The following is a 27226-nucleotide window of genomic DNA, read 5'->3' on the forward strand; positions in this document are numbered from 1 at the left end:
TGGAGTAGGGAGGGTTTAATACTCTTTTTGCTTTAGGAAGGAATCTATGGCTCAGCACAACAATGAGGGCCGAAGGGCCTGAACTGTGCTATATTGTTCTAAATGCAGCCATTTTATCTGCTTCCACCACCCCCCTGCAGCCTGTCACAGGAACTCACCACTTTGTGTGAAACAAAATGCCCCTTAAATTCATGTCCTCAAGTGTGATGCTTTCAACCTGGGGAAAGACTCTGACTGTCCACCCTGTTAATGCCGCTCTTCACTTTCTAAACTTCTTTCACCCTCTTGACACTCCAGAGAAAACAACCCTCCTTTTCCCCATAGCTCGTACCCCTCTGAACCAGGCTGCATCCTGGTGAACTTCTGTACCCTTTCTAAAGCACCCTCCTCCTAATAACCGTAGAGCACACCAGCTCAGTTACAGGTCCATCGACAGTCGAATTTGGAAAATCCCGACAGCTTGGAGATTGGGTCGGTCCAGATTCTCAGGGAGCATTTTCAAAATTCAAATTTAAGGAGGAATAAAGAGATGAGCAGGTAAATTTTGATAGTTTATTCATTTGCAAATACAGCATGGTTGATTTATCAAAACAAGTGTATTGCTTGAAATTATGTTTAAAAATGAACACCGGAAAAGAAAAATACAGCTACTAATGAATTTCTTTGTGAGAAGATTTTGTTAAGACTTTGTGGTTACTTTTTGCCTCTGTGCATTTGTGGTGCTTATGCATGCACGCAAAATTTAAATACTCAGAGTCCGGATTCTCGGGTGGTCTAGATTTCAGGTCTTTGGCTGTCGTGCATGCTGAAGTATAATTCTACAACGCTCCATTGACCTGTACCTGGATCACAGCCCCCCATACCCCTCCCATCCACATACCTGTCCAAATGTTTCTTAAATGTCAAAATTGAGCCTGCAAACCACTTCAGTCGACAGGGCTGCCAATACAACACATCAACTGGGCTCATGGACGGAGAACTACTCTCTGTTCTTGTTGGAATGGTTCCATCGTCTGTGTCAGCTTCGCTGCAGAAGATTAACAGCCAGGGTACTCTCACTGCTTAATGGACTGGGAAAGAGCCAGAAGGTCAGGGTCTTCCCAAGAGTTTGGCCCAGGTGCTTGTTTATCTGTCGAGGACAGCAAAGGGTGTACAAAATATCTAAAGACTTCACTGTTGACATCCGCTGACAAAATTGCATTTTTGGAATTGGTTCTTTACAAACCGATTAATTCCTGAATTTAGTCATCAATTCTCCAGGGCGGGGGGTGGGGAGTAAAAATGCATTTTCCAGTCAAACATTCCCAGATGAACTTCATGACCAAACTTGTTCTCCTTCTCCCAGCTTCTGGACAGAGGCAGCATGACTAAGATCACCAGGGTGGTGTTTCTTTGCAATTACAAAGCTTCTTCCTCATCAATTTTTGCCTTTTTTATTGTTTTATTTTAAAAATATCCTCAGACGAGCAAACGCCAATTGATCAAGCTTTTCTCACTGCTGCAGAACCCACAAATATTTCACAGCCAACAACATAACATGAAATAGCTTAAAAAAAATACATTTGATATGCACACAGACCCAATGATTGATTTACTGGAGACTTATAAATTTGATTAAGTCAATAAGGATAAAAGTGCACAGAAAAATATTCAGTCCCGACACTAAAATATTTGGAAAGCATATTTTTGATACATGGGTGCAACATAATGTGAATTACAGAGGAACAAAAATTGTCTACCTGTCTGGTTGAATAAGTCTCCAACAGCTGCCAGTTGCAGAGTTACCTTCTGGAGCTCCAGAGTATGGCTCGTTTCTTCAGGGAATCAGAGCTCTGGTGTGTCTCTCCTGGTTTATTTGCACAAGGGGCTCCATTCTCAGAACTGCTGAACATGTCACCTGACAAACTGAATGGCAGTTCTGGTCTTGATAACAGCCACACCTACAGCCTGCATCAGAACCATCTTTCAATCTGGTCTTAGAATTTACACTCCAACTTCAGAGTGCCTGGATGGACAAAAATCGACACTGGGGTTCATATTCTAGGAAAAAAAGTGGGAGGAAATGAAGCAAGTGATAACACGGAGCAAGTCACAGCCAGGAGACCGTCCTTAATTTTAATTGGCAATGTTCCAGTTAATCCTCCTCTAAATTCCCTTCACTCTCAGCTGAGCTGTGGCAGGTACAAATATTATAAGAATGTAAACCAGTTGGACACGTAGTTCGCCCAACAAGAATAACTCAGTCCTGCACTGGTCACATTCCTGTCTCTTCCAGGAGTTGGCAATCCTTTCATATGTGGTTACTTTGGAGAGCTGCTGGTCTCCTTCTGCTGCACGGGGAGATGGGAGGAGACGGAGGAAGACAGCACTGCGAGACAGGCAGAGAACAAGTGCAAAGGTCACAATCTCAATCGCATTCCCTTGGGCACTTATTAACCTGTACGTAATTACAATACGCCTTCTCAGCATCCTGGTCTGAAACCAGTCTCTGTTAAAAATAAAAATCACCAGTGTGGATTGTGTACCAACACAAGAACAATTAGGTGAACACAACAAAAACTGCCCTTCTGTTCAACCTGCAATGTTCCAATTAGTCTGGCGCTGCCTGCCTGAACTCTCAATGGACCCATAGTAGGTACAAATATTAGAAGCACGCAAACTGGTCAGGCAAGTGGTTACTTACACAAGGAAGGGTGACTTAAGTGGCAATCACTGCTGCACAGGACACATTCCTGACTCCTTCAGCAATCCAGGATCAGTTAAGACTGCTGACAAAGCACTGTGGGATTCAGCTCGATCACCCATCGGCACTCTCACAGCCTGTGCCACAGGGCAACCTGCTGTAACTGGGCTTCTGAGGCAAAATAAGGCCAAAGGCACTGGAAGGAAGCTGGATGGAAGGCAGAGGCTTTCACAGCGGATGAGCTGAAAAAATGGCGGGGGTGAACCCTGCACAGATGGCGGCCATGGCAGCAGATCAGCACAGGGTCCAGCGGCTGAGGGACCCAAAAAGGCTGCAGACGACTTGCGGACAGGCTCACAGGAACCAGGTTTCAGAGCTGTCCTTCGAGAGAGGGTGCTGAGGGTGAGAAGGGCTTCTGAAGGGCCTCAAGTGCTCATCTTCCTGATTGTGACAGATGTCTGGATCTGAAGTTTAGGTGGCTGATGGATCAAACCAGAGTCCTTGTGGCTGCAGGAGCGCGAGAGGCGAATCCACGGGCACTCAGTAACTCTGAAGGGACTCTCACTTCTCTTTCTCCTATTGGTGGAGGGGGAGGGGTGGGGGGCGTGCCGGACAATGCTCGAAGCGACTCTTTGTTTGTCTGACAGCAGGCAAAAGTTCAAGTTCATCACGTATGCAACATTCTTGCCTGACAAAAGGAACCTTGGGCGTCAAGAGCCAGAGGTGTAAAAAGACCCACAATTCCTCTTCCTGTCACACCGTGCGCGCTCAACCCCCCTCAAACCCAATGAAAGTGTGTAACCAGACCTGACGGAACCTTTCGACAATGTGGATTTATTTATGGGGGCCGTGATAAAGCACCCCCGATTGCTGAATGGCTTGCAAATCGGCCTCAGGGCAGAGGGTGGAAGATGGTGTGGGGGGGGGGTGCAGGAAAGAAATCTTACTGGGGTCCACCACTCTTCACAATTTACACTGACGATTTTAGACCTTGGAAAGAAACAATGGAATTAATTCCTGAATGTGCTGATATTAATCAAATGGGGGAAGAAATGGTGGAGGTGGCAGGGAGTTGCCACGACTGGGCCAAGGAGAAAGTGATGAGCAGGTGGTGTCAAACATCGGCGGAAGTGACGGAGCACCGTTTCGTGGGAAGAAGGGTTCACTTCTCACTCAGCTTGAGGAATGGAATCCAAACAGCAGCCATGAAAGGGAATGCAACATGTTGGCAAGGACAAACTAATGGGGGGGAAAAAAAGGGCTCATTTGCAGAGTGACTGAAAAAAGGGTAGAAGATTTTGGAAGGAGATGAGGATGAACTGCTTTTCCCCAGAGGGTGGTAAATCGGTGAAATTCGCCCCCTGTTGAAGTAGTGGAGGCTATCCTCAGTAAAAAGGATTCAGGTTGGATAGATTTTTTTTTTTTACATAGCAGGGGAATTAAGGAATATGGGGAAAAGGCAAGTAGGTGGAGATCAGCCATGATCTCACTGAACAGGCTCGACGGGCCAGATGGCAGACTCCTGCTTCTATTTATGTTTTTAGGAGTCACGAACTTACAGGAGAAAAATCACATTCTGATGACTGTATTTTGTTTTGAAAGGACACAGAAACATCACAAAGGGTGGAGAACGGCAGCACAAGTATCATCAGGGAAATGCCAAGGTGCACACAGGATAAACTGACCCCAAACTCTCTGGAATGGGTTTTGTTTGACGGAAAACGGGAAGAGAGAACGACGTGAGGGACCAAGATAATCTAAAGGAAGTTCAGTTGGAACTGCTTTCACGAGAGAAGAGGGAACACAAAACTATTCCCATGGAAGTGTTGAGACAAGAAGAGATACATCGAAGAGGAAAAAACAGTGTTGTTGCTGGATTCTTTCCCCCAGCCTCTTTGTATCCTGAAGGGGAAGTTGGTCAAGTCTATTCAGGGATAGATTAAGATGACTGCACTGGCATGGATTCCCAGTGTTCCCTCCTTCAACCCAATCTCCCCGCCTCTCACACCTTGTGTCAACTGAGCCCTTCCCCAAGTTACTTTCCCCCTTCACATCATCAATTTCACTCGAGTCTCAAGAAAGGGTTCAGGCTCAAAACAGTGATTGACCATTTCTACCCACGGGTGCCGTCTGACCCACTGAGTTCCTCCAGCCACACATTGCTTACACTTGCATGGACTGGCTGGGCCAAATGGCCTGCTTCTGCAAGTGCGACTCTGCCAGCATGGGCTACATCTCAACATCACTCTGCAAATGAAAAACAAATTAGAACAAGATTACAAAATGGATACTATGCGGTGGCAAACAGACCTTGGAGAAATGCATTCCCAGATTATAATACACCACAAGATCTCGGAGAATGTACTGAGACAATGCATAATAAATCATTTAATCTGCAGAAGGGTGAGGGTTTTCTCCCAATAGTTTTAGATAAGGCAGCACTGTTGTGCAAAGCTGTCACAGCACCAATGACCCAGGTTAAAAACCAGCAAAGTCTCTTCGGAGTTTGTATGTTCTCCTCGTGTGTAGCATGTAAAAAGCTCTCATGACTGGAAGGAGAACATATGTTTTTATTAGCTTATAACCAAGGGTATGGTCTTTCAGTGGTCTTTAGAAGGGCTCAGGGTTTAGGCAGGTAACCAGGGTAAGAGATGGGCAGATGGGGGCAGAGCCGGCCATCAGTGCAACACACCACCAGCGAATCTCAGTTCACTGCACCGTCTCGGTGTGGCTTTTCCTCTGGGGGTTCCGGTTTCCTCCCACCCTTCAAAACGTACAGAAGTTGTAGGTCAATTGGGTGTAATTAGTGGGCTCATGGCGAAGAGGAGCCGTACAATTCCATGACATTAGCCTTGGGATATACGAGCTCATTTGTGATGCAAAACATACCAGAGGTTGGCAAGTGTGCGACACTCTGCTTCTGAAATTCATTCCATCGTCTGTAAAGGATGGCTCACTGCACTTCCAAAGAGTAGACATTTCTGTAAAATGGAAAACACAGGTGTTTTTTTTCTGTGCACAGAGTAAAACACAGAAGTCTGCAGCAGACACTGATGAAAGTCTGAAGACGCCTTCAGGCCCAAAACATCAGTTATCCAACTTTCCCTCTAATGGTCACTGTTGAGACTGGCTGAGTTCCTCCAGCAATTCTGGGTTTGCGTTCATTTGTCCACAGCAATTCCCACAAAGAGCAGTGAACGAGGATGAGATCATAGGTTTCAGCTGTGTTAATTGAGAGAGATGAGTTTTAAAACATCAATGGGATTTTTCAGCCATTCCGAGGGAGCAGATGGACCTTCGGCACAACATCACACACACACAAGGGCACTCTTTGCACTGGTGTCACAGCCAAGATTCTCATTTATATAATGATTTACATCCTGCGAGTAAGTTCTGTAAAACAGAAGATCAAATGCGAGTACATCTTACCATCGCAGCACGAGAAACTATTACCCAACAGAGAAATGATCCTGTGTTTAGGTGCTCTCTGTGAATCAAGCTGCACTGAATTTAACAAAATGACTGATCTGAACAGTTCACAGACTGAAGATTATATGTAACTGACACTACAGGAGAGATTCTTATCTTGGTCTGCTGAAACTTGGAATCAAAGTAATTCACTGCTCAGTGTTCCAAATTTATAACGGCAGCATTACAGAAATCAATTTGCATTTATAAAATGCCTTTAATATGCTAAGTTGCCCCAAGTATCTTGGAGAATTTGAAAGAATTATTTTGATGCCAAACTTCACGAGGAGAAAGATTCGAATGACCTAAGAAGTTCAACTGAAGCAGCAGAGGTTTGGAGATTGAATCCCAAGAGGCACAGGTAGCTCCAAACCCAGGTTTACCACACACTCCCCCCCACCGTGCCCACACCACACTCCAGTCATTGTTTCAGTCCGAGACCCCCTTCACCAGGGGTCCCAGAGGTTTGTGACATATTGCAACCTGCTCCAGATCTTCCAGAGATTCAAGGACTGTTTATTCTCCACCACCATCAGGCTTCTGAACAACACTCACACGAGTCAAATGATGTTGCCTTTGTTCCGTTCCAACTCATCTCTCCGAGGAGCTCTGCACCTTTCCGTGGATTGACAGCTGGACACACAAACTGTCCCTCAGCACATCTGACAATAAATGTGAACCGTCTCAGCTGGTCAGGAGAGCAGCATTGCTTATGGAACAGGAGGAACATGAAAAGCACCCTGGGCTTTCCCTTCTCAGCCAGACCTGGAACATTCAGCCATCGTTGGCTCCTTCTATCAATGAGTTGTCATTGTCAGCCACACTCACCAAGAGAGCCAACAACACACCTAATCAGGAACTCAGAGACTAGTCCCAGATCTACACAGCACACAAAAAGGTCCATCAGATCTATGTCAACCATCAGACCTACCCACACTAATCCCATTTACCTGCACTTGGTCTATCCCTTGGTGCCTTTAGTAATTCAAGTACATACTCATCTTGCTTATTCCCTCAGACTCCTACAAGTAGCAGAATCTGGGCTCTGCTTACAGCGTGGACTGAACCATTATTCACCAATAATGTACAACAGTTTAACAAAAGGGACACTCTCCTAAAGCAGGTCTTCCTTTTGGTGGAACCCTGAGCCCCAAATCGTCCAGCTCAGAATAATGCTATAGGAGAAGTCCAGATGCCAGTAATCCAGACTTCTCAAAAACTCTCAAACTCTTTCAATGTAGTAGGGCTGTTGAGTGCATGCGTAAGTACCACAGACCCACAGAAGTCACAAAAATAAACGAATAAATATTTATTTGTTTTTTGTTTTAGATTTTATATGAAAAAATGTTTCATTAATAAAATATTTAAAAATTATCTGATTGTCTCTTCTTTATTCTCTTTAAATTTGAATTTTAAAAGGATTGCCCAAGATGACAGAAAATCTGGTCTGACCCAATCGCCGAGCAGTCTGGATTTTGGGACTTTTATTGTACTTCGATGACTGAGACGCCTGCTTTGATGGAGGGGCTGCCTTGTCAACAGGACGTGACATCCAGAGGGTCCTGATTGAACCTCGCAACCCTCGCTTTGTGCAAATTGATCTTTTTCCTCTTTCTCACTCTGTAATCTGCCCTTCTACTTTACACAGCTGCTGTGTGTATGGGTACAGAGTTAACCTGTTAGACTGCTCTCACAAAAAGACCCTTCTCTCTGTACCAGGTATAATGGGACAGATTCAACTTCAACCCAAATTCAAAAACCTCAGACTCCAAATGCTTTCTGGGTCCAGGCAAAATATTTACTTGTACCACTGCTAAAAAGCAGCAGGGGAGTTATTCTTAAAAAATATTCACCATCCATTTCTGAAAAGGGATTCTCTCATCATTTAGATTCTTCATCGTTAACCTGTAATCGTCCAGCAGTCCCTTGCAACACACAATTCATTTGCAGCAAGTGGTTTTAAAACAATTCGTGCTGCAAAAATCAAGGGATAAAGGGAGCTTGTAAAACAAAGTGACGGCAATAAATCTTAATTATCATATAGATTGAAAAATATCAAATTAGCCAGCGTGGCCTTCAGGATAAGTTCTGAGAGTGTATACTGTATGATTTCTGAGACAATGTTGAGGAACCAGCAGGGAACAGGTTATTTTAGATCTATAACAAGGGAAGATTCATGTACAAAATTGAAGTCAAATCAAGTTTATTGCCATCTGATTGTACAAGAACAACCCGATGAAACAGCGTTCTCCAGTCCTCGATGCTAAAGATTCAGACACATCTAGACAGAACACACATACAGACAAATAATACATATGCAGGACAAGTATTTCATCTGTACAAATAAATCAATAAATATTGTTTTGTATTTATGAGAGTCTCAGATAGGCAACCTAGAAAAGAGATTTTAGCATGGAAGTGTGGAATGAGTTTTCTAACAAATAAACAGTTACAGATCAGAGTGAGCAAAGCTGCAGAGTTGACCGTCGGCTAAGATGGTCGATCAGCACCAAGAGATGTTCCTTCTATTTCAGCTGATGAGGAAGATGAGCTTTGGAAGAACGCATTATTGGTGGTCAAGCAAGCAGGATTAAAACTAAATCAACAGTCATGTAAGATTGCAAAGATTAATGCTGGTCAGAAGGTGGGAGTGTTTAGAAGTAGCGAAAAACAAATTTTAAAAATTGTTGATGGAGAATAAACTCAATAACATGGACTTTAAGAGCTCCAACATGTACATCAAAAGAGTAGCTCAAGTAAATGTTAGGTTTTTTTTTAAATTGAGAATGGAATTAAATGGAAGAGAATCTACATAATAATTCAGATTTATTACAAACGAGTTTTATAATGCAAAAAATTAGAGTGTCAAGGGGTTGTAGGAGAGGAAGGAACAATTTCTTTTTGGTCAACTAACAGGATAAAGACCAGAAAGTCCACCAGATCCAATTACCTGCTTCTTAGGGACTTGTATGAAGTGAGTCCATAGATAACTGATGCGGTCGCACTAAATCATAAAATTAATTTTTAAAATGAAATCAAAACATACAGCACAGTAACAGGTCCTTTTGACCCACAAGCCCGTGCCACCCAATTACACCTAAATAACCAAAAATCCCCATTGTTTTGAAGGGTAGGAGGAAACCAGGGCCCCAGAAGAAACCCTTGCAGACTCAAGGAGAACGTACAAACTCCTTACAGACAGTGCTGGATTCAAACCCGGGTTGCTGGCACTTTAAGTGTGGCACTCACTGCAACACTCACCATGGATTCTTGAGAAATCCCAAAAAATTGGAAAGCACCAAAAATAGCATGACCAGATAAGAAAGAAAGGAAACTGGAATGACTAAGCCAGTTACCCAACAAAGAGAAACTGCCATGATCAGTGACTGAGCAGGTAGCGGGACATTCCAAATGGAAAAACAATGTGCATTCAATGTGGTTTGAGCAAATGTGTCTTGCCAATTTGCAAGATGTCCTTGACAAACAGGGTGGGTAAATGTGTACCAGAAGACATTTGACACGGTGCCACATAATAAATCGCAGCACAAGATAATAGGGCACAGGTTCAATGGATAAGGGAGTGGCTCTCAAAACAGAAAACCAGACTCAGAATAAATGCACCTTTTGGACAGGTGAGGTTTCACTGAACGAGACACCGAGATGGGTGAGCAAGTCACGAGAAGGGCTCAGCACTTATTGAGCATGTCCATTGACTGAGAAAGGGCAAAGAAAGTTAAAGGTAGGGATCAATTCATCGGGATCTGCTGGTCTTAGTGCATTGAACACAAGAGGATCTGTAGGTGCAACAAATATTTAGATGTGATTATCGAACACTGGCCTTCTATTTTGTGGCCCACCTCACATTTTACTCCCTTTGTCAACTCTTCGTCCCCTTAGTAAGGGGCCTGGAGCAGAAAAAGCAGGGAATTTTGATGCAACTTTACTGGAATCTCACCTGGATAAGTTTGTACAGGTAACCCACACATTACAGAAGGGTTGGATTCCCCTGTTTCACGATTTCCGTGATGCAAATCCCATCATCTGCACACACCTCAAGAAATGAGAGTTCAAAAAAAACAACTGAGTTGATTTATTTACCTCACCCCACCTCCAAATACAAAAATTGGTGAGAGTGAATTTATTCTCCATCTTAAATTTCTGGTGAGTGACTTGTGAATTCTCCAAGAACAATTTTCTGTAACCTGAACAGCTCTGACACTGGGTCAGGTTTGGCCACCATGTTTCACAAGGATTGGCTCACAGTGGAGATGTTTGCAAGCTTGATTCCTGTAATTCCATGGATAACCCATTGGTTCGCGCCATGCTCCTGCAGTACCAGTGACCCTGGTGCTATCTATAAGGAGTTTGTACGTCCTCCCCGTGTCCTTTAAGTGCTCCAGTTTGTAAATTAATTGGGGAATTTGAGCAACATGGGCTCATGATCCAAAAGGGATCATGTGCTGTAAGGTCTGTATGCAGGTTGAGCCAATGCTGGAGCAGGGGAACCAACAGGGCGGATGATGAGAGATTATTTCCCCAAGTGGAACTGAGGTAGGGGAGAGTTTGCAGAAAAATTGATAATTGTTTCAGGCACATACAAGGGTCACAAATCTTTGGAACTTTCTACCCCAGAGATGAGTGAATTGAACTCTTCATTGTCACATGCACCAAGATACAGTAAAATGCTTTATTAGCCATGCTACCCAGGCAAGTCAATTTCAGCCAAAAACAATCGCCTACAGGAACTTTGGGGGTTGAGTTGGACTGGGGGAGACAGAGAATGGTCGCCATTTTGGATCAGAACCGGAGGAGTTGGTTCAAAAGTTCACCAATTTCTTTTTCTCCCACCGATGCTACTCAACTCACTCAGTTCCTCCAGCAGATTGTGTTTAACTTCAGATTCCAGCCATCTGCATTCTCCTTCGTGTCTTATGTCCTCGGACTGCAGCTCGTGCAACAATGACAAACAAACAGTAGTGTACAGAGTTGTGTTACAATTATCCCAGAAAATACAGGAGCAGAAGCAGGCCATTCAGTCCATCAAGTCCACTCCATAATTCCATCAAGAGCGGATTTATTCTCTCACTCATCCACACCTCCCCCCCCACTTTCTCCCCATAACCTTTGATACCCTGACTATTCAGATGCCTTAAATACACCCAATGACAGCCTCCACAGGCACTGTCGCAGCAAATTCCAGAGGTTTATCACTCTCTGGCAGGGCAGGAGAGAGAGAAAAGGACAGTTGATCTTGTCAGCAAGATTCCCATTAAAGTATCTTAATGGCAGGAATGAAACCATCCTTGAATCTGGATGTGTGTGCTATCAAGTACATACATCTCCTGCCTGACATCGGACATAGGAGCAAGAGGAGGCCATTTGGACCATCAAGCCTGCTCCGTCATTCATGATCTGGCCATGGACTCCACTCCACCTACCCACCTGTGCCCCCAATTTCCCTATTCTCTCAAGGCCGGTCTGTCTGAAATGCAGACAGTACCTCTCCTGCTTCCTTGGAGAAGGAAGCCCCTACAGAACCATTTCTCTGAGAAAAAAAATAGTTCCTCCTCATCTCTGTTCGAAGAGAGAGGAAGAGCATGGCCAGAGTGGGATGTTAGCAGCTTTCCCCGAGACTGCAGGGGGTCTGCATGGACAGGAGGTTGGTTCGAGTGCAGAGTCATTGAATGCAGGGTGGAAACTGACAGATGCTTAAACTACGAGAGAGCCAAAATATTTGGGGACTGGGTGGGGAAAGTGGTGTCGAAGCCAAGATTTGATCAGCTGTACGACCGAAGGATGAACAAAGCTTGACTGGTCTTTTCCCAGCATTTCTATATTTAAAAGGGATGCCAAATCAGATCAGCTTCTATTTGTTATGTCATAAAACAGAATTGTCACATGACATGAAATGGTCTTGCATCTGCCATAAGGCAGAGAAAGATTTGCCATAAGAATTGCCCGATGCCCCTGACAGCAGGAGGAAAAGCAGCAAAAGTGTCTGTGGATTCGCCTGCAGCATTCCCACAGCTGCACAAGATTCCAGTTCAAACCATCAAGAGTCTGAAGCTGGATCCAAACCTCTGACATGATGAGGAAGCCTTCGGGAACCCTTGGCACCCTCTCAAATGGCGGTTCCAAGACCGGGTTCTCGTAAGCAAGACTATAGCAGCCTAGTGCAAATTCTTTGACCTCATGTCACCAGCAGCCCACGGCTGCGTGAGTTCCTCACGTACAAGTCGCCAACAGCTCCCCACCGATGTGCCACAGAGCCCCTCGCTGATCCGCACCCATGATCACCGTGACTGGGCTCATCTCCTCTGCTGCCTTCTCTCAATGGGGAGTGCTCTCCCACGAGTTGTGCCAGTCCACAGCCCCTCGAAGCCACTGCAGAACACAAGCACGGTCAACTTGGGCTCAGACTCCGGGGTTGCAGGGTTTTAAATAAAACACTGTTGGCACCTTTAACAAGCCATTTAAAGCCTGGACAGAGTTGCCAGCAGCCAGAATGGGCATTTGGACCATTCAGGAGAGTGTGGTGTCTCTCCTCCCCGCTCTGCCTGGGTCCACACCGGCAGCAAGGCTGACAATGCAGCAGTGCAACTGTTTTACTGTCTCAGACCAGAGGGCAGAGCTTCAGAATAAATGGAAACAGATGAGAAATTAATTCATCCAGAGGGTGGTGAATCAGAGGAATTCATTGCTGCAGTCAACAGTCTAGGCCAAGTCATTGGGCAAGTTTAAAGCAGAGGTTCTTGATGAGTTAAGGGATTCAAAGATTATGAGAGAAGGCAGGAGAATGGGGTTGAAAAAAAGCATACATCAGCCATGATTTGAATGGTGGAGCAGACTTGATGGGATGAATGGCCTAATTCTGCCCCTTCATCTGAATAAACTCAGAAAGCTTAGTTTTGCTAACACAATCCATCCTTCAAGTTAAATTTGGTCTCAAGAAAAAGATAATTCAGGTCAACAAATGTCACAGCTTTTAATAACAAGGTCAATCCATTAAAACCAACAATCAACGCAATTCCCTGCAGCGAACTTTAAGGTTCCCATGAATTAGCCAGACTAACCTGCACACTGAGGGATGACTGATGGCCTTCACACCGTGTTGGTTTGCTTGCTTTTCTCCTGCGAACAAGAACATTTCCTGAAAATAACCAAATGTTCAGCAAATTACTTTCAGCACCAAGGAGGAAGGGTTAAAGCCACTGTGGGACACACCCACATCGGCGAGGCGGAATTGGTTAACACAGCAGCCACGTCTGCCAATTGTCATCAGGTTCAAGGTCAGCTTCCAGGACCAGTGGGGAGCTCAGGGAGGGTGTCATTGCAGGTGGGGATGGAGAAGAGGGGAGCTGCCAGAGTTCTGGATCCAAGACCTGTTCAGCAAGGTCCCCTCTGAGTCACAATGAAACAGGCTCCACACACACTTTCAACGCACTCAGGAGGCATCCATCGAGAGTCAGAGAAAGGGTGCTCACACATGACACAAAGGTGAACACTGAACATGCCCAGAAACGTCTGTCAGCCCCTGTAGTGGGTGCTGGGGACCTGGGCACTCTCATCACCAGTTTTCAATCGTTATTTTGAGACGAACAGCACAGCCAGCAACAGGCCCTTTCAGCCCATAAACCCATGCCCACTAAATGCCCCAACTAACCAACAAACCCCACACATATTGAAGGGTGGGAGGAGGCACCAAGGAAACCCACACAGATGCAGGGAGAACATACAAGCAGTGTCGGATTTAATCCTGTATTGCTGGCGCTGTCAGTGTTGTGCTAAATCATACTGTTCAATCTCATCGTTTCACACCCATAACCCTCTATTTTGCTTACCACCCATCTAATTTCTCCGCTGTACCAGCCTTCACCACCTCAGCAATGCATTCCAGGCACCCACCACTCTGACATCTCCTCTGCACTTTCCTCCACTTGCTGTAAACACGATGTCCTCTGGTATTTACCATTGTCACCCCGGGGGTCAAGGTACTGGTTATCCACCCTGACTATCCCCTTTATAACCTTGTATTCCTCTATTCAGCCACCTGTCACCCTTCATTGCTCCAAAGCGAAGAGTCCGAGCTCTGTCAACCTTTTATATTAAGTTAGCCAATTTTGAGAATTATTTTAGTACAATTTGGCTTGCTTTCTCTCAAGATCATTTAATTTTGGAGCAAATACATGCATAAAAGTCCAATCTACTTTGGGCTACTTGGGGATGGAAACTTTGATGTAGTGAACTTGCCCATGAGATTTCCACCCTCACTGTTTGTCACTTGAAAGTATGAACCAGCCTCAAGTACAAGGCCATCGCCTTCTGGTGACCACAAGCCTGCTGTAGGTTCCACGCCACTCACTTGAGGGCAGAGGGAATCGCGAGGAACACCCCTTCTGCTCCTCAACTTTGCCCTGTGGCGATGCTGTGACCTCCTCAACCACTCACTCACCTGATCTCTCCATCCACCCGACGCCACCAAGCCAAATGAGCTCAAAGCCACGCAATCCCAGAGGCAAAAGGGGCTGAAGACTCGCCGCTCACAGGTTCCACACAACTCCTCAGGCCTGGGTGGGGGGGAGAAACACTAAGTCAAGTGTTTCCCACTGCTACTACCTTCGGGAGATGTGGCCGACACACGCAGCCTGCCCAGAATGAGCACATTCCTTCGGCAGCACGTCACACCCACAGACTGTAATCCCATCTGTGCTAAATCATGTGAGAAGCCCTCACCCTGCTCATTACATCATACACTCAGCTGAGAGCTAAAGTGCAATTTGGTGCACGCAAGGAAAGCTGAACCTGACTGATAAGGGACTCCAGTCAGCAGCACACATTCGAGTTCCCCACTCCCATTCCAACCTTGGACCTTTACAAGCTTCCTGTCCTGCAAACGGAGTCCAGGCAGCTGGTATGGGGGGGGGGAATTGAAATAACAACAATGCCATGGTGCAGGGCAGCACAGTTCGCACAAAGCTGGCAGCGCCAGCGAACAAGGTTCAAATCCATGTTCTCCCCACATCTGCCCAAGTTTCCTACTCAGATGCAACAATTCAGAATTTCAAAGCATACGTCGATAGAAACGTGTTATCACGATCAAGGCCTCTCATAAACAATTTGCAAAACAGAATTTACTTTTCCTAATGCCACAGTCTGAAGGCATACACTAGAAACTCTGCTAACCACGCCCTGACTTTGAAATGTAGTGTCACGCTGGTTCGGATTTGGAAGGTTTGCCATTCACCACCCTGAGTCGTATTGAGCCTGAACTCCCCACACACTGCGTTACAGCATGAGGTGTGCCTGCAGATCTGCTGTGACATCCGTTCTCTGCAGTTCTCGCACGTGGCTGGAGACTGCAGATCCAGCAAGTTGTAAGCCTCAGTGTTGCCGAGGGAAAAAGAAGCCAGTGCAAGGTGAGCAGCCGATCATGAAGGGCTTCAGTCTCAGGAAGAACCAATGGGGAAACGCAGGTTGGGCTGCAGCCTCCACAAGCAGTCTCCCTCCAAATGCAAAGGCAGATCCTCGTTTCACTTTCTGTCATTATCAGCAGAGAACATGACCAAAAACATTTAAAAGGGAGGGGCGGGAGCGGGAAATGTTACCCAGTGAACCCAGCTTTATCCTGGTTTAGACACAGAGCCCCGAGACTTTTCATGTCTCACTATGGTAACTGGGGGTCTGTCCACACTGGATGGGGAAAAGTCCACAATGAGATGGAACACTGATGGGCCAGGAGACTAGGTCCAAAGGTGACTCAGGGACTGCAGCTTTCGCCTCTACGATTAACAACACAGCAATGGGTCAGAGCGGAAGGGAGGAGGTTGGCGTGAAGAACAAAACGTTTTGTATTTTACAGTGTACCCTTCGCAACCTCGCTTGAATTTGAGGTGTTTAATTTGAAGCCAAGACCTCCTGCCACAATGATCCCCAGTAAGTGAGCGCAGACTTTCACCCAGGCGGCCAAATCAAGGAGCCAGCAGGGTGGTCAGGGAAGTGGAGCAGGTGTGAAAGGTGAAGGTTAATGTAGCGACATGGATCAGCCAGTAATGAGTGAGAGTGAGCCTGCCTGCACCGTGAGCTGACCCGGGTCATGCCCACGGGGAAGGAAGATGCACAAAACCAGGGAGAAAATTAAAGCAACTGATAACATTTTATAATCACTCGAAAACCTCAATGTTGCAACCAAGTGACAGACAATTTCCACGCAGACAGGGGGAGAACGTACAAACTCCTTACAGACAGCACTGGATTCAAACCACCATTGCTGGTGCTGGAAAAGCGTTGCATTGACTCCCATGCTAACTGTGCCACCACTGATCTATTTTTAACTTCAACAATACAACACAGCAGAAGGCCGTCCAATTACACCCAATTCACCCATTAACCCTCTCTGGTTTGGAGAGCGTGAGGAAACCCACACACGTCTCAGGGGGAACATACAAACTCCTCACAGACAGCACTGGATTCTTCTGACACCAGCTCCTGTGATCTCATTGAAAGTGTGTCAGAGGTGATGTCCTGGGACACCTACTGGTGATTATTTACTGATGTGCATTTGAGACCTGGAGCTGGGGAACACCTGAAGGTAAAGGGAGACCCTGGGATTCAAAACACTCGGAACAAAGCCCATATTGCAGACTCCCTGGGGCCAAAATTTGTGCGTGGTTACTGGTGCAAAGTGGAACACCACGCAGGGAGTGCGGGTGGTGACTGATCTCAGTGGAATTCCATCCAGGAGCAGCGCACGACGTGGATTCCTTGCACGCTCCACCTGAGAGACAAAGGTCACATTTAACCAGAGTCCTCGGAGGGGAAATCGGTAATTGTCAAGGAGTCGATTCCAAATAAGAGTCACCTCTCATCCCACCCCAGCCCCTTAACAACTGAATTCAAAGTTCAAGTTTGCCAGTAATAGGTGACACCACAAACAACCCTGAGATTCTTTTTTCCATATTGCTCATTTGTCACCAAAATGTAGCAAGAAGCTTTATATTATCCAGTTACTCCAACTCATGCAGCAGGTAGTGAATTCATAACTAAGTGGTGAGATTTCTAACCAGGTTTGGGGTGCTCAATGAGGAAAGGATGTGCTGACTTTGGAGAGGGTTCAGAGGAGGTTCAAAAGGATGATACCAGGAATGAAAGGGTCAACATCTGAGGAATGTTTGACAGCTCTTGGCCTGTAACTCATTGGAATTTCGGAGAATGAGGTGGGGATCTCATTGAAACATTTTGAATGTTGAAAAGCATGGACAACATAGACATAGATTGTTTTCCATGGTGGGAGACTCGAGGACTAGAGGGCACAACTACAGAATTGAAGAGAGTCCACTGGGTCAGGGATGAGGAAGATTTTCTACAGCCAGAGGCTGGCAAATCTGCGGAATGTTTTGCCAAAGGCAGTCATGGAGACCAAGTCATTGGGTGTATTTAAGGCAGAGACTGATAGGTTCTTGATTAATCATGGAATCAAAGGTTATGAGGAGAAGGCTGGGCAGTGGGGTTGAGGGGGAAAATGGATCAGCTAGTGATTAAATGGCATGGCAGACTCAAAGGGCTGAATTAAAAACACACGGAAATGCTGGAGGTTCAGTTTGTTCAGTGTGTTTTCACTACAATCACAGCATCTGCAGACTTTCATGTCTCAACAGCCTCTTTCTGCTCTCATTTTCTTATTAGACAACTTAGGGTTGAGGATTGTGCAGCAATGGTCGAATAATGCTGGGGATGAGAAAGTCCAAAAGCAGTGCGGGACGCAATGAACAGCAGAGCAAAGTCATCGACTTTCGCCAGCGCGTGATCTGTTTGGAAAGAACCGGAGCTTGAATCTGAAGGATTTAGTTTTCAAGCACATGCATCTTGCATGACCTGGGTGGGATGGGACCTTCATCATTTGGTTTTCAAGAACTGTTGAAACAATGCCTCCTCATGCTGCCCAATGCAAGTTACGGTTAGTTAACAGTGAACTGCTTTGAATGTTTTGCTGGGCAGGCCAGATCCCCAGGGCATCGTCCAACTGCAGTTCCATCTGCTACCCCTGCACAGCCAACCAGCAAGAGAAATGGGCTGCGCTCATGCAGTGAAGAAGTGTTGGAGAAACTCAGCAGGTCACGCATCATCCATTGGAAGTAAAAGGCAGTCATTTCAGGCCCTGAGCTCCGATTGATTTAAAAGGCTTCGAAATCGACACCAAATATGAAGGGGATGGATGGAAATCTATCAGGTGCAAGAGCTAGGTTTTAGTTCGATTTCGACATCAGGTTGTCACTGGGCTTCAAGCTCCGTATTGTTCAATGATCCATGTTTATAATCGCTGAGAGCTTATCCAAAGGCTATGTATGACTCCTGAAGCTGGATTCCCTGCCACCAGCAATGCCCTTCCAACATCTAATTAGTCGAGATCCATTTGAATTTTACAGGTTTCCATGACATCCCCTCTCACCCCTCGAAGCTCCAATGAGTTCGTCTAATTGATCCAACCTCTCATCATACACCAGCTCTGGAATCAGCCTGAACCTTTGTTCATCTCAGGAGGGATGACCCCAAACTCCACACATGACCCAATCGCAACAAGACTGGAGCATCCTTGACGAATCAAGGTAATGAACTTTTTGTCTGGTTTGCTTTTACAACATTTTTCAAGTTCTATGACAAAGTCACCCCTTTCCAACCTGGAGACGAAGACAGAGCACCACTGACTTCCAGGTCACCGAGGCTTCGCAGAAGCCTCCTGGGAAAACGTTGGCATCAGCAGGCCAGCGACGAGACAAGAGACCATCACAGAGAGACTCTAAAGGTAGGTGGCAAATGGGTGCTCAGGAGGGCAGGGTAGGTCTTCCTGACAAGAGCTGAGGTGGTGGTGCTTGGCCTGGGATGCAGATCGCTAAACAATGGGGCACAGAGCAAATCAGGCAACCCAAGGTCACAAGGCAGAGGAATGGCACACACAGGTACATCTGTGCCACCAGCTTTTAACCCTCCCCCATCTGATCTGCAGCACAAATGAGCTGGACCCTCGTCAGGATCCACTCCAAGCAGGTGAGACTGTAGACGCTGGAATCTGAACACCAACTGCTGGAGGACCTCAACAGGTCGAGCAGCATTGCAGGGGTGGGGCGGGGCATGGAGGGCCTCAACCTGAAGCATCCACTATTCTTCAGACAGATGTCGCTCAACTCGCTGCTCCTCCAGGAAGGTGTGTGTATCCATTCCAAGGCATTGTTCCTCTCAGTAACATTGCTGCACTGCTAACTTCAACCCCTTCCATTCTACTTCCACTCTGGACTCAAAGCCTCACAAATATTCCCATTGTGAAAGCAGCACTTGAAAGTTCATCCAAGCCATTTTCAATTGAATTTTAACCAGTAATTCACTTCTGAAAAGTTATGATCCCATCCCTCTCTGGTTTATTTCCCAACTTTGCAATGCCCAAAATTTATAATTTATGATAAAGAATTAGAAGCCTCTCCTGCTTGCTACAGCTAATCTTGCATCATGGCACCACTTCCCTGCTCTCTTCTCATTTCATACAGAGCCTAGATCAAGCTCAGTGCACAGTGACAGAACCTCCACAGCTTTCTTGGAAAGGAATCCCAAACAATGGAACTCTTGTAAAACACCAAAATCAAGTCTGCAGACACTATGGATGAAGTAAAAACATGATGCTGGAGAAACCCAGCAGGTCAAACAGTGTCCTTTATATGGCCAGGATAAAGATACAAGGTATGACAAAATGTGGACAGAGGCCTGAACAAAATGGTGGGAGGGGAAGAGGGAGGAACACAGTCCCAGAGACTGGAGTAATAGACAGATAAGGGAAGGAACACCAGGAAATGGTGGTAGGGGGATGGGTCTGTGAATGGAGAGGGAAGGGGAGGAGAGCTGGAGGAAAGAAGAGAAGGGGAAAGGAAGGGAGGGAGAATGGACAGAAACTGGAGAATTCGATGTTGATGTCACCCAGTTGGAGAGTGCCCAGATGGAAAATTAAATGTTGCTCCTCCAATTTATGGCGGTCTAGGTTGGATAGTACAAGGTCAAGGGCAGACATGTCTGCATGGGAGTGGAGAACAGAATTGAAATGGTGCAGAAACTGAACTCTTGTGTTGGGACTGCGACCTCTGGTTCTGAGACACTAAGTTTGTAAATTTCTCCCTCTTCTCAACAACCTCTTCAAAAGTGTTGGAGCTTCCCCTTGGTCAGAGAAAACTCACTGAATGTCCATCCAAAAGAGACCTGTATCATTATGACCAAAGGATTGCCTGATTATTGGCAGGACACCAACTCAGCATAATCACATTATTGTTCCAGAACTGAGACACACTCATTTCAAGAGTGAAAAAAGAGGGAGTGGGGTTAAAGAGAGAAAAAGCAGGAAGAACAAAAGAGATGAAAGAGAAAATAATCCTCGCTGCAGGAGTTCTGTTCATATCCACTCCATCGTGTCCACCAAGGCTTCAGGAGATGGCCTGCATTTGGAACATAGTGCACTGCAGGACCTCCAGCCCATGATGCTGTGCTGACTAATCTCATCTCCTCCAACATCAGTCTAACTCTTCCACGCCTCACAGCCCAGTTGGATGCTGCACCGGGTAGCTGAATTCCAATCGCTCTGCCTCCCCCCCCACCCCCATCCAGCTGCCCACTGGAATGATCAATATCATGTGAAATTCCACAAAGGAGCTAATTTTGGATTTGGATGACAATGTAAAACCAGCAGCCAATCAATCTCATTATTGTTTCGCACATCCCTCCCACGATACCACCAACCACACACAAGAGTTCAGGGAGACGTACAATTGGTTCCTTGTCCCAAGTTCACAATACCGGACTGGCCTTGGAGTGATACACTGATGCATTCTGCTATTTAAAGACTTGGCAGCTTCTCCAATAGAGTGAGGCACCACCACAACAGAGTGGACTAAATAGCTGTGGTAACTTGTGCCTGCTCATCTGATGAGTATGAAATTTTCACGGTTTGTGCTGATTGTTGGCATCAAGACTGGGATTCTAAATGGGCAAACTTCCCATTGAAATGGACCTCAATAGGCCAAGAGACCAGTTGGGAAAATGGGCAGAGCGGTGGCAGATGGAATTTAATCTTGTTAGGGGTTAAATTTTGAGCAGACCCACAAGGTCTGGATAGACAGGACCAGGGAAATGCTGATGGACAGAGAGGGACTTGGGTGAACACATCAAAGGATCTCAGAATGTGACAGCACAGGTTGATAAGGTGGCTTACAAGGCACTGGTCTTCATTTGCAAATGCAGAGAATTCAATGAAAGTTTTTGGGGGGGGGGGGTGTTCTCATCACACCTGGAGTACAGTGTACAGCTCGGGTCAATACATCAGGCCAGGCATTCAACCTTCTTTTGGCTGGGGGCCCCCTTAGGATTCTGATCAAAGTTTATGTGAAGCAGTCTTTTGGCTTCTCCAACTGACCACATAAAAAAGTCTACGTCCACCGCCCCCCCCCCCCCACCCCACCACCATGTGCTGTAGCCCTGGGGAGGGGTGGGAGGGGAAAAGAGGGTGCATTACCCCCATGAGAATGACTGCACAAAAGGATGGATGAATATCTATCAGAGAGGGTGCAGAGGAGATTCAACAGGACATTGCCGAGGATGGACTGTTTCAGACCAGAAGAGAGGCCAACTTCCTGTGGGGCAGAGGAGGCAAAGAGGGACGGATGAAGAACACCAACGCTATGAGAAATACATAATTGAGCTAAATGGCTGAAGGGTCACAAGGGTTTGAAATCCAATGGAACTGGAGGAAGAATCTTGTCCACTTGGGTATCTGGAATTCATTACCCGAGGGGAAAGATATCCTCACCCTTTCAGTCGGACTGTAAAACCCCTGGTATCCAGCACCTATGGGCATTGGTCGATGCCAGAGAAGCGATTTTTTTTTCCATTTGCTTGAGATTGCATGTCTGGCAAACTAGCCACTGGTTGGGGTGGGTGGGGGGAGGTGCAATTTTAAACTCATTTTTTTTAAACCCATTTATTTTCCACAATTTTTTTTGCCATTTGCTGGAGGACACTGGTGGCTTGAATGCCAGATAACAGGGATTTTTACTGCATTGTAATGACACTTGAAATAGGACCGTGTGGGTGTTTCCAAGCTCCACGCTGGACTGTGTCATCAGCACAGGACCAGGTCCATGATGAGCAGGATGGAAATGGAGGACAGAAGGGCCCCTTTCCATGCTCTCCAACTCCCTGACTCTCGAACAAGCATTTCAGCCTGACCCAGGTGGAGCCCAAACTTCTAAACATTTTCAGGCCTTGTGCCCCAGAGCAAGGAATTCCAGTCAAAATTGCACATCTCCCTGGTCTGCCTCAGATGCAAATTAGACACCTGTGCCTCAAGGAAACTGTGGGGAGGAGAAGAAATCCATCAAAACCAGTCCAAACTGCTCGTGTTCAGCGTCCTGTAAACACTCAGGGAAAAACTCTGGTGTTGGACTTCAAATCCAGCTAACGGAGCATGGCGAGAGTCGGTGCAGAGCAAAAAGTGCCTCTCCCCTTTTGTACCCCCCCTCCCCACCCAGGGCTGCCTCGGTGGGGTTTGCACATTCTCCCTGTGACTACATGGGGTCCTTCCCTGGGCGCTGTGGTTTGCTCCCACATACCAAAACAGTGAACATTCAAAGAAAATATAATCAAGCCAAAACTCTTCCCACCCCAAAAAAAATTCACATGGGATCAGTTCGAGAACCATGTTCTAAATTACAGAGTTAGAAATCACATAGGCTGCACTCCAGTGTAGGACCCTCAGAGGCAGTTAATGTTTGAAGAACATACTCAAGAATCAGGAGACAAAGGAGGCAGAATCTCGGGGCCAGGGCTGAGGGAGTCAGCTGCATACTCAGTACTTACTATCTCCCTTTCCAACTGTTCTATTTCCTGTTTGTAGTCATTTTTTCATCTTAGTTACGTAACTTATTATCTGCCCTCTAATGAAGGCTTTCATTGCATCCCATAATATAAATTTGTCTTTCATTGATTCCGTATTTATTTCAAAGTACATTTTAATTTAGCGCTCAATAAACTCTCTAAATTCCTGCTTTTTAAGTAGCATGGAGTTTAACCTCCAACTATGTTTTTGGTGGGATGTCCTCCAGTTCTATCGCTAATAACAGGGGTGAATGATCAGATAGCAATCTAGCTTTATATTCAGTTTTCTTAACTCTCCCTTGAATATGGGCTGACCACAAAAACATATCAATCCTTGAGTATGTTTTATGCCACTCGAATAATATGAGTATTCCTTCTCCCTTGGGTGCTTCCTCCTCCATATATCCATAAGTTTCATTTCCTGCATTGATTTAACCATAAATTTGGCCACTCTATTCTTTTTGCTAGTCTTTTGTCCAGTTTTAATCAACATTGGATCCAAATTGAGGTTAAAATCCCTCCTATCAATATATTTCCTGTGTATCTGCAATCTTCAAAAACATTTCCTGCATAAACTTTTGATCCTCTTCATTAGGTGCATATATATTGAGCAAATTCCAGAATTCTGAATATACCTGACACTTTATCATTACATACCTGCCTGCTGGATCTATTATTTCCTCCTCTATTTTGATTGGTACATTTTTATTAATTAATATAGCTACACCTCTGGCTTTTGAATTATATGATGTTGCCACTACACGTCCTACCCAGTCTCTCTATTATATTCCACTTCAGTTAGATGCGTTTCCGGCACAAATGCTCTATTTTTTCTTTTTTCAGGAAATTTAATAGCCTTTTTCCTTCAATTTGGTTATATATTCCATTAATGTTTATAGTCATGTAGTTCAACATGGCCATCTCATATTGTTTACACCTCATTTCTGCTTCCTCACCACCACCCCAAAATTCTGAATATATCTGACACTTTATCATTACATACCTCCCTGCTGGATCTATTATTTCCTCCTCTATTTTGATTGGTACATTTTTATTAATTAATATAGCTACACCTCTAGCTTTTGAATTATATGATGTTGCCGCTACGTGCCCTACCCAGTCTCTCTTTAATTTATTTTTCCCATTTTCATCTCTCAGTTTTCCCTTTTTGAACTCAATGTATGACAACACATTTAAAACACAAAATACTTCAACAACTCCCACATCTGATATTCTCTTAACCCCAAATGTGCCCCCTCTCCGAGTTGCCCCTTATCCCTTGCCGGGCAACCACAACTCCTCTCTCCATTTGGATTGAAGCGTCAATTGATTTCGCAGTGACGGTTATTCTCTCCTACCCATTTCCCTCCAGAAAATACTTTTTTCTTCACATATAACAAAGCTCACCCTTTTTTCTCCCTTACTTCCTTTCTTCCCATCTCTTTCCCTTCTTTAGTTCTTACATATACATTATTTTTACATCTTTATATGTATTTTAATCGCCATTCTTCATTCTTGTTACATCTCTTCATCTCTCCTTCTGTCCTGCAGGCATTCTGCAAATTCTCGTGCTTCCTCTGGATCTGAGAACAGTTTGTTTTGCTCCCAGGGATAAATATTTGAAGCATAGCTGGATATCTTAACATAAATTTATAACCTTTTTTCCATAGGATATATTTTGCTGTATTAAACTCCTTCCTCCTCTTTAAGAGTTCAAAACTTATGTCTGGATAAAAAAATATTTTTTGACCCTTGTATTCCATTGGTTTTTTTGTATTCTCTAATTTTATTCCTTGCCCATTCAAGTATATTTTCTCTTGTATATCTCAGAAATTTTACTAAAATGGATCTTGGTTTTTGATGTGTCTGGTTTCAGAGCTAGTGTTCTGTGTGCCCTTTCTATTTCCATTCCTTCCTGTATTTCTGTCATTCCCAGGACCTTTGGGATGGATTCTTTTATAAATACTTTCATATCTGTGCCTTCTTCATCTTCCTTTAGGCCCACTATCTTTATGTTGTTTTGGCTACTATAATTTTCCAAAATATCAATTTTCTGAGCTAACAACTCTTGTGACCAACTTTTTTGTCACTTTCTTCCAATTTTCTTCTTAAGTCATTCACTTCCATTTCTACAGCCATTTCTCGTTCTTCCACATTCTCTACTCTTTTCCCTATTTCTGTCATGACCAGCTCTATTCTACTCACTTTTTCTTCTGTACTTTTCATTTCACTAAATTCTAAAGTCAACCATTCTTTTAATGCTCTCATTTGTTCTTGAAAATATTTTTTAAATCTATATTCTGCCCATCTATTTTACCTTCTATTTCTCTCTCCAGATCTTGGTCTTCTTCCTCTTCTGTGTCTGCACCTGTGTTTCTTCTCTTCCTTGTATCTGTGTTTCTTCTAACTTTCCTGATGGGTTGCTTGTCTCACTTTGCTGGGCTTCTTCTTGATTGGCTTCTTGCCGTTGGTCCTATTCTTCTGGGTCTTGTGGGTCTCCTGCTGCTGCTCTTCTTTCCTATCACTCCTTTTCCTATCACTTCCCTCTTCTTCCAGCTGAGATCCCTGGTGTCAGGCATCCCTCAGCTGATCGCGCTGTGTTTGCCCACTCCTCAGCTGGGCCCCCTCCTGTCGGAGCGCAGCTGCGCGACTCTTCATGCGCGGCTCTTCGCGCATGCGCAGTTGCGCACTTTTGTTTGGCTCAAAGAGCCATTTTTGCAGACCAGCGGTCGGTGGGGGGTGGGGGGGTCACAACTCTGCGGGGTTGTCACCTTGGAGAATGGGCTCTCTTCTCCATGACAGCTCCCTGTTTCTTCATGCAGGTAAGGCCTTCTCATTTCTTTTCCGTTGTCTTTTCTTCTTTTCTTTCCCATTGTTTTTACTTTTTCCTTCTTGGGTGCCATTTTCTTTCTTTTCTCCACAACTTTATCCTTTATTTGTTATGTTTTGTGTTTCTTGAACTTTGTATTTTCTTCACTTTATTTCTTCTTTTCTGGAGAGGGCTGGTATTCTCCTACCGGTCATTACTCCATCACATGACTCCTCCCGAGTGCTCCATAGTCAGTGATGCCATTATTTAACTGAGACATTAAACCAAAATCCCTTCTGCACTGTGAGTGGGACACTATTTGGTGCAGCCACGATATCAGAAGAAGCCAATCCACAGCAGCACAGTTCACACAATATAACTACAGCACGAGTGACCCAGGTTCAAATCCACCCCTGTCCGTAAGGAGTCTGCACGTTCTCCAGTGTCTGCATGGATTACCTCAAGACAGTTCAATTTTCTCCCACATTCAACAGAAGTACAAGGTTAGATGGTCACAAGGATGTAATTGGGCAGCATGGGCTGGCTGGAACGTCTGTTACCATGCAAAATCACTCAATTAAACCACACAAGAAGTGTATCCCAACCAATAACCAGCCTGGAAAGTTTGACTAAGTATTCAGGCAGAATAGGAAATCAGCAGTTAAACTCCAAAAGTTGGTCAATTATGTTCTGGTTACATCCATTTATTTTACCATCTGCCCACACTACCTCTATTGAATGTCTTAGTGTCTCCTATACCATCTGGCTCAGTTCCAACTTGTCGTGAACTTGTCATGAGGTCAGGATTTCACTGCTGCCGCAGATGAAGTTTTTCCTTTTTATTCTACAGGATGATGGGACAAACCAGCCCGTGCTGATAGTCTTGCCTCCTGACACACATCTTTTCAACCATTGACAAGATAAAGCTTACAAATGCAATGTGATATTCCCCACGTGCTGGAGGGGTGCACGATGCAACGTTCACTGGCAACCCATCCAGCACCCCATTCATCCCCTCCACCACTGTCACATGCTGCCTGCATTGTGGATCTGTGCCAATGTAACAGGCTTGGTCTGGGCAAAAGGGACGACTTGAGGAACTTTTTCCCAGCATTTATTTGCTCCCCTCAGCAGTGCAGGGCGACACGGTGAGGAGCAGGAGGGGAGAGGCAACAGAAGAGGTGTTGCACAGCAAAGTCATTTCCAGCAAACTCATTGAGATAAACAAACTAAAAAAAAAATTATTAGATGATTAATAAAATTTCTAATGAAGAGTTGGGAATAAGAATTAATAAAGTGACTTTTTAAGTCTGTTACACCAACAGCATCACAAAAAGAGGGCTGGTCACCGCCTCAAGGGGTGT

The 27226-nt window shown here is 45.1% G+C and overlaps 1 protein-coding gene across 1 annotated transcript in view; it reads right to left on the reverse strand.

Moving 5' to 3' along the window:
• The window catches only part of LOC138752960 (uncharacterized), a 59582-nt gene that overhangs the window by 3797 nt on the left and 28559 nt on the right, over positions 1–27226 (reverse strand). The window contains exons 5-8 of the mRNA XM_069915560.1: positions 13225–13282; positions 9102–9155; positions 5573–5664; positions 881–4930 (exon numbers count right to left, since the gene is read on the reverse strand). Of these exons, the coding sequence (XP_069771661.1) occupies positions 5611–5664; positions 9102–9155; positions 13225–13282 (166 nt within the window). The 3' untranslated portion in view covers positions 881–4930; positions 5573–5610. The remainder of the gene's footprint in view (positions 1–880; positions 4931–5572; positions 5665–9101; positions 9156–13224; positions 13283–27226) is intronic.

Source organism: Narcine bancroftii, chromosome 2, assembly GCF_036971445.1.
Source record: "Narcine bancroftii isolate sNarBan1 chromosome 2, sNarBan1.hap1, whole genome shotgun sequence".
Taxonomy (NCBI): Eukaryota; Metazoa; Chordata; class Chondrichthyes; order Torpediniformes; family Narcinidae; genus Narcine; species Narcine bancroftii.